Below are 18,320 nucleotides of genomic sequence, written 5' to 3' on the forward strand. Positions count from 1 at the left end.
CCGCCAAGCAGGGAGCCCGATGCGGGGCTTGATCCCAGGACCCCGGGATCATGACCTGAGCCGAAGGCAGACGCTTAACGACTGAGCCACCCAGGCGCCCCGAAAAGTCCCCTTTTTTAATTTTATCTACCAAACAGTGAGTTTATCTGGGACAGGAGTCATGTAGTAGGGACTCTGCAGAATATAATTTCAATTATCCACAATAAATGAATTTTTTAAAAATAATTTATAATTGCCCCAGGAAAAATAATGCAGTCACTCTCCCTCTGTAACCAACCTAACCAATTAGTGTTAGTGTCTAAACGGAATATGTGAATGAGAAGTCCCAGAATTACTGTGGTTACTCCAGCCACAAAGCTGACATTACAAATCAAGTGGTAATTGAATTTTCAAACTAAATCTTATGCTTCCCTTCCAGCCCCAGATATTCCAAATTAATACAGTTCTATGAGACAGTTAAGTGCTATAATACTTAAAATGAATCACAGCATACAACCAGCCACTATTACTTTTGCCCAAATCAAGCATTCCATACTATATAACAAGTATAAGATGTTGCTTCAGCATGCTGTGTCCTATGCCTCTATGAAGAACTGGCAGTGGTGCTGAAAATTACTACTACAAGATGAAAGACCAATACCCTCCTTTCAATAAAAACCATCATCTGGACTCTAGCCAAGGTTTTAAAACTGACCAAATGTTATTAGAAACAATAAATCAAAAAAGTCCACAGGCTGAAAAGCTAGTGCCTTATTTCATTCTTACAAAATGTAGCCAAAAACACTATAAGAAAATTAAGTGACAAGAAAGCATTAATAATTCTGGGCGTTTCATTTCTGGCAATAATTAAATACTGCATTTTACAAGGTGAATTTATTTTACAATCTTCAAGGTTCTGTTTACCTACACCCCTTTCCCTGTCTTCTGCAATTATTACATCTGCTATATGAAAAATAAACTTTGTGCTATTGCCTAAACATCCTATCACTGAACTTAAATAGAAATTAAATAGAGAACTAAAATATTTTAATTCATAATATGTAGCTAACATATTTGTGTTCATATTGATTTTATACTCTTTGTTCCTGCACATACATAGATGTGAATTCCTGGAGGTTACAGATAAGTCTTTCTTTCTCTATCCAGGAGCTGAATTGCTAGCTACTGAGAATAACCTATTGCAGTGCTTAAAGCTCTTCGGGTATCTTGCCTTCTGAATATATAAATGGGTTCATTACCTTTACTTTTTCCTATATTAATGTAAGGTTCCTTATCAGTACCTATTGAATACTCTCCAGGAGCTGTTATCACAGAAACGGGGGGGGGGGGGGGGGGTGAGGGCCAAGATATCTGTAATACACAGGTATGTTTTATAAAAGTACATTGTTTACAATACAGTAGTTTTCTCCCTAGCTAACAAAAATCTTAGGAGAGAAAAACTGAAAATTTTAATTATTTTCTTCTCTTCCCTTCTTCCTTTTTCCCCTGCACTCCATTCCAAAACAAGAGGAGAGTCAAAACCTGAGATGTGATTACTTTGTATACTTCATGCAATCAGTAAGAAGACCAGTCACCGTCTTATCAAAACAGAATAGATGATTACAATACGTTTGCATACAGTAACCACTGCATATGTGATATACATTTAAATCAAGTTTCAACCCTGTTACAAAGCCTTTGTCAACAGTGGGCAAGTGGGGAAAAGCGGAAGGGCTCTGTGGAATGAAGAAAATCACTAAAGGGGCTTATCTCGGAAGAGAAGGATTCCTCGGTGAGAGGTGAGCAGAGAGAAACAAAACCTAACCTTGGCGAGGGGGCGGTCGCCCAGGGTGGGGACGAGAGGTTAGAGTGAGTGGGGAGGAGGGGATTAGCGCGGAACCGCCGCGACCCCGGGCTGCCCTCCTACCCCGACTCCCCAACCTGCGGCTCGCCCTCCCACCCCTATTCCCCAGCCCCGGCCGAGCGGTGCCCTCCCTCCCGGCCCGCCGCCTGCATATCCGTTACCCCGGCGGCAGCGGGGCTGCGGGGGAGGGGAAGGTCAGCGGGGCCCAGAGGGGGCCGGCCGGGGCGGGGATGCCGCAGTGGCTCCCCGCCGCACCGGGTCAAAGTCCGCCCAGGCGCGGGGAGGCAGCGGGAGCGGAAGGCGGCAGTGGAGGTCGGGACTGGCGAGATGGTGGCCCCTCCGAGTCCTCCCACACCCCGGCGGCCGCCGGTACCTCATACTGGATGTATTGCTTCCTCCACTCGGGAGTGATGTGCGCGGAGAGGTGCTCGGCGAACTTCATCCTGCCGTTTCCCCCTCACTCCCACTCGGGTCCAGCAGTTACAGGCGGCGGCGGCGGCGGCGGCGGCAACAGCGACTCCGACTCCTCCCCACATGGGCCCCGGCGCGGCACGGCGCTGCGCTTCTCTCCTCCTCCGCCGCCGCCGAGGTCTCCTCAGAGCCGCCCTCCCGCCATCTTCCTCCTCCTCTCCATAGCCCCGCCCCACCCCGCCCTCCAGACGTCATCCCCATGGTAACCGCCTACGCCGCACCGACGAAAGGGGCGGGGTAAGGGGCTGGGTTTGGGTACATTCCTCGAGGCTCCGCCCCTTCTGGGCCGAACATGCTGGAGGCACCTCCCCTGACCTCTTCCGTTTAACTCCCGTTGGCCTTACAGCTGCTCTCTACCGCCTGCCTGGGAAGCGGCAGTGTTGTTATCGCAATTAATATTAATACTGTAGCAAGAAAAATTCACACAAGACGTTTATATTTGCAAAGAATTGTGCAGTTTTTCATTTTAATATTTGTTCTTCATAAAACTCTTAAGGTTGGATCAACATTAATCCAAATTGAGTAAAACAGGCTAAATAGTTAAGGATCAAACGTATTTAAAGGAACTGTATTGTACATGCTTTAGGTGCTCAATAAATGCTTGTTGGATTTAATTAAAGATGTCAGTGCCAAAAATTGCATGCTGTTTCTGAATTTCGTTGTAATTGTCTAGTCCCAGGGCTACCAGAAAGGTCAATAACACCACCTGCACCCAAACCAGTAAGGGGAGGAGGCATTACCGGGGGGAAAGGTACCAACTGAACCTGTGACTGAGCTTCCTGGGGTTTCGGGGTGAAGTTGAGAGGGAAACCAATATTGGGAGGAAAGAGAACCCCCTAGGGGTACCGTGACAACCCGAACTCTAGGGCGTCCAGAAATGCATCTGGTGTCCAGGCTGAACTGTCCTAGAGAAGCGTAGGGAATAGCTCACACAGTTTAGAGCTACTTTTGAGTGTGGGAGTGATTGTCCTAGAGGACCTGATTTGGGACAGAAACCCAGGTCCTTCTGTGAGTGAAGAAGCCCTGGATAATAACAGCTAACATTTATTAAGCACTCACTGTGTACATTCCAAACACTATTCTAAACCCCTTACATGTTCTTTGTCCTTTAATTCTCACAATTTTGATGAGACCCAAAGAGACCAGGGGACCACCATGACCAGAACAGTATTCTGAAGTATCAGTCTTTGCTGTTGACTTTTTTTTTCCTCTGCATGTATTTTTCCCCTTTCCCTTCCTCTTAATTCATGCTAGTAGGGGTTCTGCAATCATTTCCTCTTGAGAGGGTTGAGGCATGATGGAAAATAGGCATAGCTATGAGTCTTTCCTGTACAAAAGTTTTAACCACTGGTGAAAGGGTGATCGTAGTAAGAAAAAGAACAAGAACAAGAATAGGAGTGAGGACTCTTCTCACCTCAACACCATAGTCCTCTCCCCACCATAACAATCCCGCCTCTAGTGGAGGTAAATGTTCCTTGGAGAAATAGATAGGCGAAAGAGAAGGCTATGCTCCCGGTAAAGAGACAAAACCACAGAGAGGGAAATGGCTGGATGGTGCACCTAGGATGATGGAACCAGGAGCAGGTGCAAAAGAGATTAATGGGCCTTTAGCCAGGTATGGACTAGAATGCTACATTCTTGGCAGCAAGCCCTGCTGACCATGCATCCTGCTCCCAACAGCCATATCTTGCTGTCTTAGCTGTGCACAAGACTGTGGATGTATGGCCTGACCCAAGGAAGAAAGGAAACCCTCAATTCAAGCTCTATAGCCAACAATTCTTAATTCTCCTCATGCCTGATCTAGAGCGCTGACACTCAGTTAGACATGAAAATCTTAATTTATCTGAAGAAGTAGATTTAATGTTTCCTTATTCCTAACATTACTTCAGATATTTCACTGACAGAACCATCAAATACTTAGTATTTATTGAACACCCACTTTCTGCAGAGCACTGTGCTAGATACTATAAATAATAGTCTGAATAGCTTTACTCTGAATCAGAAGGGCCCCTTGCCTTACTCTTTCTTTTGTAAATAGGCAAGTAACTCTTCATTTAACAAAATTATAGGGGCACCTGGGTGGCTCAGTCGTTGGGCGTCTGCCTTCGGCTCAGGTCATGATCCCAGGGTCCTGGGATGGAGCCCCACATTGGGCTCCCTGCTCAGCGGGAGGCCTGCTTCTCCCTCTCCTACTCCCCCTGCTTGTGTTCCCTCTCTTGTTATATCTCTCTCTCTCTGTCAAAAACAAAAACAAAAACAAAATTATACTGAGTATTATGATATGCTGATCATGCCACTTTGAGAATGAAGGACAGTTCAAAAATAAGTAAGACTGTCTTTTTTTTTTTTCCCGAGGACATCACAGTCTAGTCAGAGAGACAGGCAAATAGACCAATAGCTAGACTACAGTGGGATACATGCTGAATTTGTGGTATGTACAAGGAAACAAACATCCAACTGACTGGGAAGGAAAGGATGGCATTCCAGAGAAAATGACTTTGAAATACAGTCTTAAACACCAATCTGACAGAAAGAAAGACACCTCCAAGATCTCAAAGGCAAAAAGCAAGGAGAAGTCGGGATTGTTAAAGAATGGCAAGAAGTAGTCTGACTGGAATGTCCTTTAAGGCAGTTAGATGTCCCCTCGTCAGAGAAACTCTTCCTAGTCCCTTCCCTCCTTTCCCACATCGTCTTGCTGCAGTCCCCTCACTGTATGTGTCAGACTATGAGCTCCTTGAAGACAAAGTGTTTGTTTCTCTTGTTTTCTCCAATTCAGCATGGTGCCTGGCATTCAAGGATTCAATAAATGTTGGAAGAACAAAGAAAAGAAAGAAGGAAGGTAAGAAGAGAGAGGTTGGGGGGTGGGGGAGAAGAAGGAAAGGGCCGTCTGCACGGAGGGAAGTTACAGGAAATGAAGTTAAGTTGGAACAAGACTGTGAAGAAATACAACATGACAGCATGGGCAGTATGGGGTCTTTGAAGATGGTTAAGCAGAAAGTGACTAGCTCAGGTTTGGGAAAACAGTATAGTAAAGATTCCTTGTTTTGAGCACTGGCTCAGGGAATAGACGGACCTGAATCAAAATCCCAACTCTGGCATTTTTACTGTGTGACCTTGGGCAAAGTACATTAGCTCTTTTTTAAGATTTTATTTATTTTTTTTATTTATTTTGAGAGAGAGAGAGAGAGCGTGAGCAGGGGGAAGAACAGAGGGGAAGGGAGAGGAAGGGGGAAAGAATCCCAAGCACACTCTGCGCTGAACGTGGAGCCCAAAGTGGGGCTCCATCTCACGACCCTGAGATCATGACCTGAGTCAAAACCAAAAGTCAGACACTTAACCGACTGAGCCACTCAGGCACCCCAAAGTACATTAACTTTTAATGCCTCAGTTTCCTCATCCCTCAAAAGGGGATAATAGCACCTCCCTAGCAGGTTGTTATGAGAATTAAATGAGATTCTGCTTATAAAGCACTTAGCACAATGACTAGTTGACCACTCAATAATTAGCAGCCCCTTGAAAATGTCTGTATGCAGTATGAAAGATGGACTAGAAGGACAGATCAGAGACCAATTTATTAGCAAACGCCTGTATAGCACTCATTCTGTGCCAGATGCTGCTCTAAGTGCTTTATAAATACAAGTGTATTTAATCCTTACAAGGACCCCAGGATGTAGCTACTGTCATTATTCTCATTTTACAGATGAGTAAACTAAGACAGAGTACTTAAGAATCTTGCTCAAGGGCGCTGGGTGGCTCAGTCAGCTAAGTGTCTGACTTCGGCTCAGGTCATGATCCCGGGTTCCTGGGATCCAGCCCCGTGTCAGGCTCCCTGCTCAGCGGGTATCTGCTTCTCCCTCTCCCTCTGCCCCTCCCCACTGCTCATGCTCTCTTTTTCTCTTGCTCTCAAACAAATAAAATCTTAAAAAAAAAAGATGAGACAAGGAAGGAGGCTGGGGTCCGGCCAGAAGGGGCAGCAACACAATTAAGAGACAGCAGTGTAGGGGCGCCTGGGTGGCTCAGTCGTTAAGTGTCTGCCTTCGGCTCAGGTCATGATCCCGGGGTCCTGGGATCGAGTCCCACATCGGGCTCCCTGCTCGGTGGGGAGCCTGCTTCTCCCTCTCCCACTCCCCCTGCTTGTGTTCCTTCTCTCGCTGTGTCTCTCTCTGTCAAATAAATAAAATATTAAAAAAAAAAAAGAGAGAGAGACAGCAGTGTAAAAGAAGCCATAAAAAGATGAAAGTTTCATAAGGGAAGCAGGGATCCACAATGTCAGATGTTACAGAGAAGTTGAGTAGAATGACTTCTAGGCCATTGGGCTTAGCAATTAAAGAGTCACTGGTAACCTCAGAGAAAGTGGCTTTGATGACAGGAAGGGCTGCCGAAATCTGAGCAGTGAATGGCATTTGGTTTTCATACATCTCAAGTTGCATTTATTCTGTGTTGTAGAATCACCAAGAGTGAGAACTTAATAGTATACTCAGCAATTTATCTTGAAATTCGTAAGTGCTGAGTCTGGACACTTTATATTTATCACATCTAATTCTAAGTTTGGGAACAGGTATACTTACCACAAAGTAACTGTTCTAAAACTTAGAATTATGTGTGATAAACATAAAGTCAAACTGTTGCTTGAGCAAATGAGACTGGTGATCAAGCTGAAGGGTAAGGACCTGAAGAGGGATCACATCTTGAACTACACCTCCCACTGAAGCTGAACGAGCCAGGGTGTCACGGGAGTAAAAGCCATGTTCTCCATACAACCCAGACTCTGAATTATATGGGGCCCACTCCAGCTTTAAAATACGATAGACTTAGAGACCTACTAGGGGTTCAATAGATGGACTTCAGATGGTTCATGACCGTCATAAAATCACATGCAAAACTTTGTGTGTTCTTTGTATATGTTTCTGGAGAAAGGGTCCACACAATCTCCCAAAGGTTTCCACTACCCAAAATATTTGGAACCCAAAAATATTTAGAACAACAGCACCAATGCACTAAATACCCCTCTTAGGAAACAAAAAACAAAAACCCCAAAAACAAATAAACAAAAAACTAACATAAAGAATTTACAGGGCGCCTGGGTGGCTCAGGTGGTTAAGCGACTGCCTTCGGCTCAGGTCATGATCCTGGAGTCCCGGGATCGAGTTCCGCATCGGGCTCCCTGCTGAGCAGGGAGTCTGCTTCTCCCTCTGACCCTCCCCACTCTCATGTGTTCTCTCTCTCTCAAATAAATAAATAAAATTAAAAAAAAAAAAAGAATTTACAAATGAAGTTTCAAATGATTCAACTCAGTAATTTTTTTTTTTTTTTAGATTTTATATATTTATTTGACAGAGACAGACACAGCAAGAGAGGGAACGCAAGCAGGGGGAGTGGGAGAGGGAGAGGCAGATTTCCCGCTGAGCAGGGAGCCCAATGTGGGGCTTGATCCCAGGACCCCAGGACCATGACCGGGCCGAAGGCAGAAGCCCAACGACTGAGCCACCCAGGAACCCTCAATTCAGTAATTTCTAGGAATATCTTTATTTGGACACGATTTTCATTAAATACACCTCAAGTATTTTTTTAAGGAGCAAGGAAGGTATTTTACAAGTTACAAAAGAGCATTTAAAGTATAGATTCAGGGGCGCCTGGGTGACTTAGTTGGTTAAACGTCTGACTGTGGCTCAGGTCATGATCTCAGGGTCTTGGGATCGAGACCTATGGCCAACTCCCTGCTCAGCAGGGAGCCTGCTTGTCTCTCTCCCTTTGCCCCTCTCCGTGCTCATGGTCTCTCTGTCAAATAAATAAATAAAATATTTTTAAAAAATTAAAAATAAGCATTCATTCATTCATTCACTCAACAAATATTTATTGAGGAGTTACTACTTACCAGGCATTGTTCTAGACACTGTTCTAGATAGAGCAGTGAATAAAACAAAGTCCTTGACCTAATGGAGTTTGCTGTCAAATGGGAAGATACAGACAACAAACACATCAACCAGTATGCAATAGGTTGGATGAGGACAAATTTATGGAGAAAAATAAAACAGAGTAAGAGGTAGAAAGATTGTTGTATGATTTTACATAGGGTAGTCAGGAAGGGCCCTACTAATAAGATAATTTTTAATCAGAGATCTGAAGGAAGGGAAGGAGAAAACTATGTAGATATGGGTTGAAGATGGAAGTCAGGTCAGGGAGTAAGTTTCAATGCAGAGGAATCAGCAAGTGCAAAGGCCTTGAGACTAAAATATGCTGAGTGTGTTGGAGAAAGAGGAAGGATGCCAGTATGGTGAAGGAATGTTTTAGGGAGCAAGCGCAGATCAGACAGGTAGTTGGGAGTCAAATCGATTGCTTAGGGCCTTGTAGGCCAAGGTAAAGACTTGGACTCTGAGTGAAATGAAACTTTAGAGATTTTATGTTCTTCAGTTTTTTGGAATTTTCTTTTTCCTTCACATGCAGTAATAACCACTTTTTTTTCTATGCCTTTCTAACAATTGTAGTAAAATATATGAAACATAAAATTTTTTATATTAACCGTATTTTAAGGGTACAATTCAGTGGCATTAAGTACATTCACAATGTTGTACTATTATCACTATGTATTTCCAGAATTTTTTCATAATCCCAAATAGAAATTCTATACCCGTTAAATAATAACTTCCCATTCCTCCCTCTCCCCAGTCCCTGATAACCTCTATTCTACTTCTTGTCTTTATGAATTTGTCTATTCTAGGTACCTCATATATGTGGAATCATATAGTATTTGTCCTTCTATGCTAAGTAGCATACTTAGAAATATGCTAAGTATTTCACTTAGCATAATCTTCTCAAGTTTATCCATGTTGTAGTATGTGTCAGCATTTCCTTTTTAAGTCTGAATAATATTACATTGTTACCATTTGTTAGAGATAAATATACCATTTGTTAGTGGCGAAAAATAATCATTTATGCCATTCGCTAGTGGTAAACAAAATATACTACATTTTGTTTATCCATTCATCTGTTGATGGACATTTGGGTTGTTTCCACCTTTTGACTATTGTGAATAATGCTGCTATAAACATTGGTGTACAAGTATCTGATTGAGTTCCAGCCTTAAATTGAGTTCCAGCCTTAAATTCTCATGTATCTAGCAGTGGAATTGCTGAGTCATAAGGTAATTCTGTATTTAACTTTTTGAGGAAATGAAGGTTTTTGAGTGACATCATCAATCAGTTAAATCATATTTACTTAACATTTTTTAAATTTATTTATTTATTTATTTACTTATTTATATTTGCTGTATGGAAAGTAGTCTTCAAAGGAGAAAAAGAAAAAGCAAGGTGAATTAATTTCCTAGCACTGTTATAACAAATAACCACAAACTGGGTGGCTTACAGAACAGAAATGTATTCTCTCATAGTTTTGGAGGCTAGAAGTCCAAAATCAAGGTTTCAGCAGGTTTATGTTCTCTCAAAGTCTTCAGCAGAGGATCTGTTCCATGCCTTTCTCTTGACTTCTATTGTGGCTGGCAATCCTTGGCATTCCTTGGCTTACAGCTACATGACCCCAATCTCTGCCTCCATCATTAAATGATGTTCATCCTGTATGTCTCTGAAACTTTGCAGGGCTGTTCTCCCTCCCCTGTGTCTGTTTTCTCTTCTTATAAGGACAACAGTCTTATTGGATTAGGGCTCACCCTAATCGAGTATGACCTCATCATAACTTGATCACATCTGCGAAGACCTGATTTCCAAATAAAATCACCTTCACATGTAATGGGGGCTAGAATTTTAACATATCTTTTTTTAGGGGGGGAACACAAGCCAACTCCCAACACGGGAACACTAGTAAAGACAGTATTGGAATAATCCAAGGGAGAAATGATGGTGGTTTGGACCAGAAAAATTGGAAATTAGCTTCTATTTGAAGATAGAGTCAATAGGCTTTACTGGGGGATTAGATGTGGGATGTGAGCAAAAGAGAGGCATCAAGGGTGACTCCAATGTCTTTTGCCTGAGTAATCAGAAGAATAGGATTGGGGAATGTTACAGAAGGAGCAAGTTTGAGGTGCAGAGTGAAACTCAAGAGTTCAATTTGAGTATGTTACGTTGAAGATGCCTGTCGGACATGCAGGTGGAAATGTCCAATTGGCAATTTAGAGTTTGGAGGTCATCAAAGAGGCACTGGATGGAGATATAAATTTGTGAGTCAACAGAATAAAGATGATATTTAAGCCATGAGAATCCATGGGATTGCCCAGGAAGTGAGTGTAGATAGAAAAGAGAAGAAGCGTGAAGACAGATCCCAGGGGTACTCCAGTGCTTAAAGGTTTGGAAGATGAGGAAGAATCCACAAAGAAGACCAAAAGGAAGAGATAGGGATGAGAGGAAGCCAATATGGTGAGAAATGATAATTTTCTTCAGGAAATATTTCTGTAAAGGGGAATGGAGTAATGAGGTAATGGTTAAATTGGAATGTGATAATAGAGGGTTTTTTTTTTTAAGATCAGAGAAATAACAGTATGTATGTATTCTGATGGAAATGATTCAGTGTAGAAAGAAAAATTGATTATACAGGGAAGAAAGGGGACATAAATTTTTTCCATGTAAAACTAGACATAAAATACACCTATGTTTGAATAGTGAGACAGGATCAAGAAGGACATTCAGAATGGTTACCTCCGGGCTAGAGATTTCAAGGGATTTTTATTCCTTGTATTTTTCAATGTTGCTTTCAATTATTACAAGTACATTTATCAAATCTACAAAAACAATAAGTGTTCTGTTTAGATAATCCCAGAACCAGTAATGTCCACTGAGTGTGGAAAGCTGTCTCTGCAGCATTTGATACTGCAAGCCTTCAGGAAGAAACCAGCGGGTGAGGTGATCCAGAAAATCCAGGGGACACAAGCTCAAGCAAGGGCCCAGAGAAGGAAGAATGCAGATCAAAAATTAGCCCTTAAAGGCAGGAGAGACTTGATATCATTTGAGACTTGGGGTTGGGGGTGGTAGTCATGATTGGGACAGACACACATAAGTTTGTAGATGGAAGGGAAGGAATTTGAGGAATCCCCCTTCCTTCTCTAAAGGAGACAAGTTCATCCATTTGCTTGGGAAAATGGGAGCAGAGTTGGTATGCAAGAGGTATTGCAAGAGGTATGCAACGAGCACTGAGGGCCCCTTGAGTTTGGAAACTATTTACTTGTGATACAATCAACTGGGAAGGTTTTACCCATTTTTCCAGCAGTACTCAGCAGGCTGGGAGCAGGAGTTGAAGGAAAGGATTGGTGGATTAATCCAAGGTTAGGAAATGCAGAAATTGCTTCAGGACAAGGAGACAAAGACATTGAGATACTAATGGAAACAAAATAATAACAACAAAGATTTATTATATTTCACATGCACTGTTTAATTCTCATAGCAATGGAAAAGAATAAAAACGTATATTAGGTTAAAATATCATAGCAAAGGATAACAATTAGAAAAAAAGACATTTCTGGGGCACCTGGGTGGTTCAGTTGGTTAAGCGTCTGCCTTCGGCTCGGGTCATGATCCCAGGGTCCTAGAATCAAGCCCCGCATCGGGCTCCCTGCTCAGTGGTGAGCCTGCTTCTCCCTCTCCCTCTGCTGCTCCTCCTGCTTGTTCAATCTCTGTCTCTTTCTCTCTCTGTGTGTGTCAAATAAATAAACGGAACCTTAAAAAAAAAAAAAAAAAAAAAAAGGATATTTCTACTGTACAGGTGAGAAAATTGAAGCTTGGGGGGGTATGGTAGATGTTTGCTGGGTTTGGGGGCTATCTTTCTAGATGGCAAGATCCCCCCCATCACTTAGGTCTTAATGGGAGGTGAGACCCCAGCTCCTAGTAGGCCTAAAGTGGACAGACAATCCCTATGCCAGCTCCTTGGCAGGAAGCATGAGGGCCCAGAATTGACCAGTATGATGCTCCTGCCTGGAATTTTGTTTCATGTGGAAGTCCTCAAAGATGTGGCAATAGGAAAAGCATATTCTCAGAGGCTGAAGCACAATCCAGCAGTGAAAATGGCAGAGAATGTCCAAAGTTGGACTGTCAAAGGCAGTGTGTAACCGATTTTTCTCTGGCATAACCTCTGCTCTGTTCTTGGCTGTAAGCTTTTCTTCTGCCTTTTTCTTAGATTTATTCACCAGCCTTCACATTATACTGTAAGCAACCCAAAGACATACGATAAAATCTATATCTGCTTAAGTTAACAAGAGTCAGCTTTTTCTTATAGCCAAGAAATCTGAATGCATCACAGAGATTAAGAATGTGCCTACAGTTGTTGTCAAGATGTACTTGATAATCAGACATACATAATGATTTTTATGAATGTCAGTCAATCTCTTGCCAACCACCCTGGGGCTTGGTCATTGGGCTCATGGATCAAATAGTGGTAGTAGCAGAAATAGGAGATCTACAAGGGTTCAAAAATATTGCCTTCCCCACACCAAGGCTGATCTGCCAACTGCTGATTTTTTAACCTGCCAGCAGAGACCAATGTTGAGTCCCTAATATAATACCCTATTTGGGGTGGGGGTAGAATAGTCAGATACCTGGTGGCAGGTCATTTACATTGATCTCTTTCCATCATGGGAGCTAGAGAGAGTGGAAGTAACTTATCCTCACTGGAATGGGTAATTATTCTAGACATGAATTTGCCTTTTTTGCCAGCAACACCGTCTGTGAACATCTTTATTTACCATTACAATGCCCCGTTTAATATTGTTCCTACCAAAGAACTGAAAGAAAGGGAAGATATCTATGGATTTCACTGGTCTCACCATGTATCCCATCATCTATAAGTATATGCCCTTACAGGACGGTATTACAATCTACTGAAGACTCAGTTATGGTATCAGCTAAGAGACACCACTCTGGGTAGTTGGATGGCTGTGCTTTGGAATGAGATAATGCTCTAACCAATGATGCTTCTTCTCCCTGTCAGATGACATGGGTCTAGAAACCAAAGAGTGGAATGGTAGTATCACCTCTCATTATATATAAGAATGCTATCACAAAGTTTTTGTATAAGCTTCCTGTAATGCTGGGCTCCCTGCTGGGTTAGAAGGCTTAAAATCCATAGAAAGATCGCTTCCATCTGAAGACTCAACAATGGTTCCATTAAAGGGGAAGTTGAGAAGCCATTGGGCAATCTGGGCTCTTTGTGATGCTAAATCAACAAGTGAAAGAGGGTTCTTGTATTATTGGAATGATCAGTTCTAATTTTCAAGGCAAAACAGAATTTCCACTACAAATGAAATGGATGGGTAGGAGTAGACCTAAAACCAAGGGGAACCTCCAGGGCACTCCCTTGCGCTCCTCTGTCCAGTAGTAAAAAGTTAACTGAAGATGACCCAGCCCAATACAGGCAGGATCACCAAAGGTTCAGGCCCCTTCAAATGAAAATTCAAATTACCCCATCAGTTCAAGTAGCATGATTAGCTGAAGGTAAAAACAAAACAAAACCAGGAAATGGGAGTGGAAGAAAGTTATAAATGCCAACTATGGGCCTTTGGGACCAAATGCAGAAATAAGGTCTGTACTAGCTACCCTATTTTCTTCCTTGCTTTGTTATGCAAATAGAAACAAATTTCCTTTGCTTACCCTTTCCTTTTTCTCTAGTATTTCATTTTACTGAACTGGAGGTGGTGCGCTTTATAAGTTAGACCCTGGGTTACAAGAAATGAAGGTGGTGTTGGAGGGATGAACATCCCCATGCAGCCAGGGCTTCCTCATGCTGCTCAGACAGCAGCCCACTCCTCCAGCCCTTCCGATGTTTTGTAAGCACCTCGTTCCCTGTTTTCAGTCCCTCCTGCTTAAAATTGCTATAGTGGTTTTCTGTTATCTGTACTTAAGCCCTGACCAAAATGCAAAACAAAAAGCTCTGCAAAGAATGAAAAAGTATAAATATGTTTATTTTGTTACTGAATCAAAATGGTTATGGTTAAACAGAGGCTCTGTTTTCATTACTCAAAAGAGTTTTTGCTTATTTTTCAGGCTATAAAAATTGCTGTAGGCCATTATCTAGCTCACTTTGACATGGCTTTGTCTTTTTTAAGTCTCACAGATGTCTTGATCAAAGAAGGAGAATCGCTGTTTTCTGCCAACACTTACATCTTTAAAGTTGGAGAAATAACCTTTCCCAAATTGCAGCTAGCTCCTTAGGGACAGGAACCATCCCTATCCTATTCACTCTTAACAGCACTTAACAGAGTAGATTCCACATAGTAATATAAATAGGTTCTTTAATATATGCTTTTTTGCATCCCCAGGAGTAAAAAGCATGACAGTTTTTAGATCCATGCAGATCCATTCTTGTTAGTAAAACATGTTGTTAGAATCTAAGCTCTTTGCCGAACACTTGGGATGACTGGATACTTAAGCCAGAGTGAGAGACTCATAAGCAAGGGGTAATACAGACTATCCAGAAAATTGAGAAGTCTGAAGCATTCAGGGAATGGGGGTCCTGTTATCAAATGTGACTAAAGTCCTATGGGGTTATGTAAGAGCCTTTTGATATTCTGTTCAATTGCAAGTACATCCAATCAAAAAATTCCCAACCTTAAGGAGGTTCAATTTTAATTTTAGTTTTTTTCTTAATGATCAAATTAATACACATTAATTGTAGGGAATTTAGGAAGCACGGAAAAGTGTAAGGAAGCAGAAAAATAGATACCCACCCCCATCTCATCACCCAAGAGAAACTTACTATCAACATTTGGGCATATTACTTTTTTCTTTTTTCCCTTTATTTTTTTTTAAGAGAGAGAAAGAGAGAGGGATACTGAGAGAGAGAGAGCATGAGCAGGGCAGAGGGAGAGGGACAAGCAGACTACTGACTGAGCAAGGAGCCTGACATGGGTCTCCATCCCAGGACTCTGGGATCACAACCCAAGCCAAAGGCAGACGCTCAACCAACTGAGTCACCCAGGCGCCCCACTTGTGCCTTTTAAGTTAACACTTGAGAGGTTAGAGAAAGGAAGAGGTTGGAGCAGAAATATATCCCTCTCTTGTACGTGCTTAGTGCTCCTGACATCAGGCTACAGGTCTCTAAGGCAAGATGCCCCTCTTCATAAGACACCTCCACAAGCTACCAGAAACCTCTGACCCGGCCATTATAACAAAGAGATGTTTTGTCTTGACTCTGAGGGAAGGAGTTCCTCTTTTTGCATGACAGATTGATATTAAGAAAAACCAGTTAGGGAAGCCCAGCATGTCTGTCCCACCCGGTTACAGTACATGCCACCTCATGTCTTTCCAGCTGTCTTCTGAGAGCCAGCATCTGGGTAGAAGGAGGGGGAAAGAGGGCTCTGAGAGGAACCAATTAGATCTGGGGAGATAAGGAGAAGGGTGTGTCCGTAGAAAATGGAGTATGCCCGTGTGACTGGGAGGGCGTGAGGAATGCAGATTGGGTGTATTGGGCAGGTGTATTTCAAAGATAATTCCCACGGGCTCTTGCTGGTGAATGTCACAGAAAAAGCAAAGAATGGGGGAGGAGACTTTGGTAGGCAGGAGACTGTCTACTTAATTAAGAAAAACATTCATCATTTCCTGCTCCTGCTCTCTGTATATCTCTGAAAGCTGGTTTCTGATGACAGCCTTAAAAAAGAAAAAAAAAAGTTCATTTGTTCACTTCCTGAAATCCTGAGATGGACCACACAGCCCCAGGCAAAGCATGCTCTAAAACGAAAGTCAATTTTTTTCTCTGCACTTGAATTGGAGGTTTGGGTCTTGCTCAATGGTAAATCCCCTAAAATGCACTGGGACAAACTCAGTAGTGACTCCAGGTGTCTGCTAAACAGGTGTCCAGATTATTTGGATTAGAACCTAAATAATTCAGTTATCTATATCAGTTGATACTTTCTTTCCATATTGCCCTAGAAGGAAACTTGTCGACTCTATCTCCAAATTATCTCTTGAATCTGTTCACTTCCTCCTGTCTCCAAAGCACCAGTCGCCATATTCTCTCACCTGAACTGTAAAAATAGCTTCCCAGCTGGTTTCCCCTTTCTGGCCCCACTCCACTGTCCACACAACAGTCAGAGCAATCTTTTAAAACCTAAGTCCTATCAAGCCTTTCTCTTGCTTGAAATCGTTCAATGCCTCCCCTGGCACATATGATAGAATCCAGAATCCTTACCAGGGCCATGCAGCATCTGTCCTCGCCCTTCCTCTTCTTCATCTGGTCTCACCTTCCTCCTAATTCCCCGTGCTCCAGCTTCACTGGTCTTTTTTGCAGTTTCTTTGAGGGACCTACCTCAGAGCCTTTCCACGCACTATTCTTCTGCACAAGCTATTCTACTTCTCAGTTCTCACCCATCCTTTGAAACTCAGCTTAAATATCATTGACCATCCATGCCCCATCTAACATAGGCTCTCCCTCTTATACATAGCACCCTGTACATTTCTTTCACAGATCTTATTAAAATTTGTGAATATGTATTTGTTTGTGAGATTGTTAAGGTCCAGGTCCCCCGACTGGTGGTGTATTCTTTTTTTTTTTTTTAAGATTTTATTTATTTGACAGAGAGAGACACAGCGAGAGAGGGAACACAAGCAGGGGGAGTGGGAGAGGGAGAAGCTGGCTTCCCGCGGAGCAGGGAGCCCGATGCGGGGCTCGATCCCAGGACCCCGGGATCATGACCTGAGCCGAAGGCAGACGCTTAACGACTGAGCCACCCGGTGCCCCTGTGGTGTAGTCTAAGAAGATAGAGATTATGTCTGCTTTGCTTCTGCTGTATTCCCTAGTGCCTGGCACAGTACCTGACACATAGTAGGTGCTCAGTACTACTTCCTGAATGGATGATTTAAAGACGATAAAATAATAATGACCAAAAAGGTAATTTCCTTGTGTCTGCATTCCATTAATGCAGGGCACATAAGAAGTCCTCAACAAATACTTGTTGATTAGTTAAGTGACTTTAGATTGGTATTTTGACTGGAAGAAAGGTATCACACCTGGAGCCAGACACATCAAAGATACTCAGGTATGATTACAGTCAACCCTTTTCCTACTGTGGTGAAAGTGAAAACTATCCTAGTGAGGATTAGGTACAAACATTTATAATTACTTTAATGATAGAGCCTCTTAACAAGAAAAAGAAATCAAGGTATACTCTAGCTGAATGTTCCTGGGTATGACTGTGTTATCTGCAGTAAGGGGCTATGACTGGTTAGAAGGGGCTGTAGACTTAAAAACCTCACTGGATTCAGTAGGCTCAGAAAGAGGAGGAGAATAGAAACGAAATGGGAAGTGCATGGAGAAAGCCCTTTCTAACACGGCAAAAGATGATATATATTTTTTAAAGATTTATTTATTTATTTGAGAGAGAGACAGAACACAAGCATGAGGGGCAGAACGAGAAGGAGAGAGAATCTCAAGCAGACTCTCTGCTGAGCCCAGAGCCTGACACAGGGCTGGATCTCACAACCCTGAGGTCACCACCTGAGCTGAAACCAAGAGCCAGACGCTCAACTGACTGAGCCACCCAGGCGCCCCCCAACCTAACTGTTCTTGATGATAAGCATCATACTGCAGATAAATTTTGGTATAAAATTAATTTAAATATCTATCATAGGAAGCTGTAATCATGGCTTGAGAGCTAAGCTGCATTCACCCTAGGATTCCTGTTGATATTTCTAAGCATGTTTGGGTCTAACAGAGGTTTTGTTTGTTCCAAGGAACATCGTAACAGCCATCAGAGCAGAGGAAAAGAGAGGCAAGGCTCCTAAGTTTGGTTCAAGGATGCTGGTTCAAGATCACTGTCAGTGACAGGGGTGAATAAGCATCTGTCACTGATTATCTCAGCCCAGCTGAGCTGAGGGAGCAGGACCTACAGAAGAGTGGACAAAAACAAAGCATAAGGTAGGGTAGTCTACGAACCATGTGTGTGGCGACGTATACACACGGGGTCAGGTCACATGTGGGCCATGTGAGGACTTGGGCGCAGAGAAGGGGACACCGGGCTGCAGTGGCATCACGGAGAGCTGGCACCTTCAGTGACCATTGTCCCTCTGGTGCTTCT

The 18,320-nt window shown here is 42.8% G+C and overlaps 1 protein-coding gene across 1 annotated transcript in view; it reads right to left on the reverse strand.

Moving 5' to 3' along the window:
- Nucleotides 1-2,480, reverse strand: part of XPR1 (xenotropic and polytropic retrovirus receptor 1) — a 232,609-nt gene extending 230,129 nt beyond the window's left edge. Inside the window, exon 1 of the mRNA XM_078078100.1 lies at nucleotides 2,217-2,480. Coding sequence (XP_077934226.1) covers nucleotides 2,217-2,285 — 69 coding nt within the window. The 5' untranslated portion in view covers nucleotides 2,286-2,480. The remainder of the gene's footprint in view (nucleotides 1-2,216) is intronic.
- Between the last annotated feature and the right edge of the window lie 15,840 nt (nucleotides 2,481-18,320).

Source organism: Halichoerus grypus, chromosome 7, assembly GCF_964656455.1.
Source record: "Halichoerus grypus chromosome 7, mHalGry1.hap1.1, whole genome shotgun sequence".
Lineage (NCBI taxonomy): Eukaryota > Metazoa > Chordata > Mammalia > Carnivora > Phocidae > Halichoerus > Halichoerus grypus.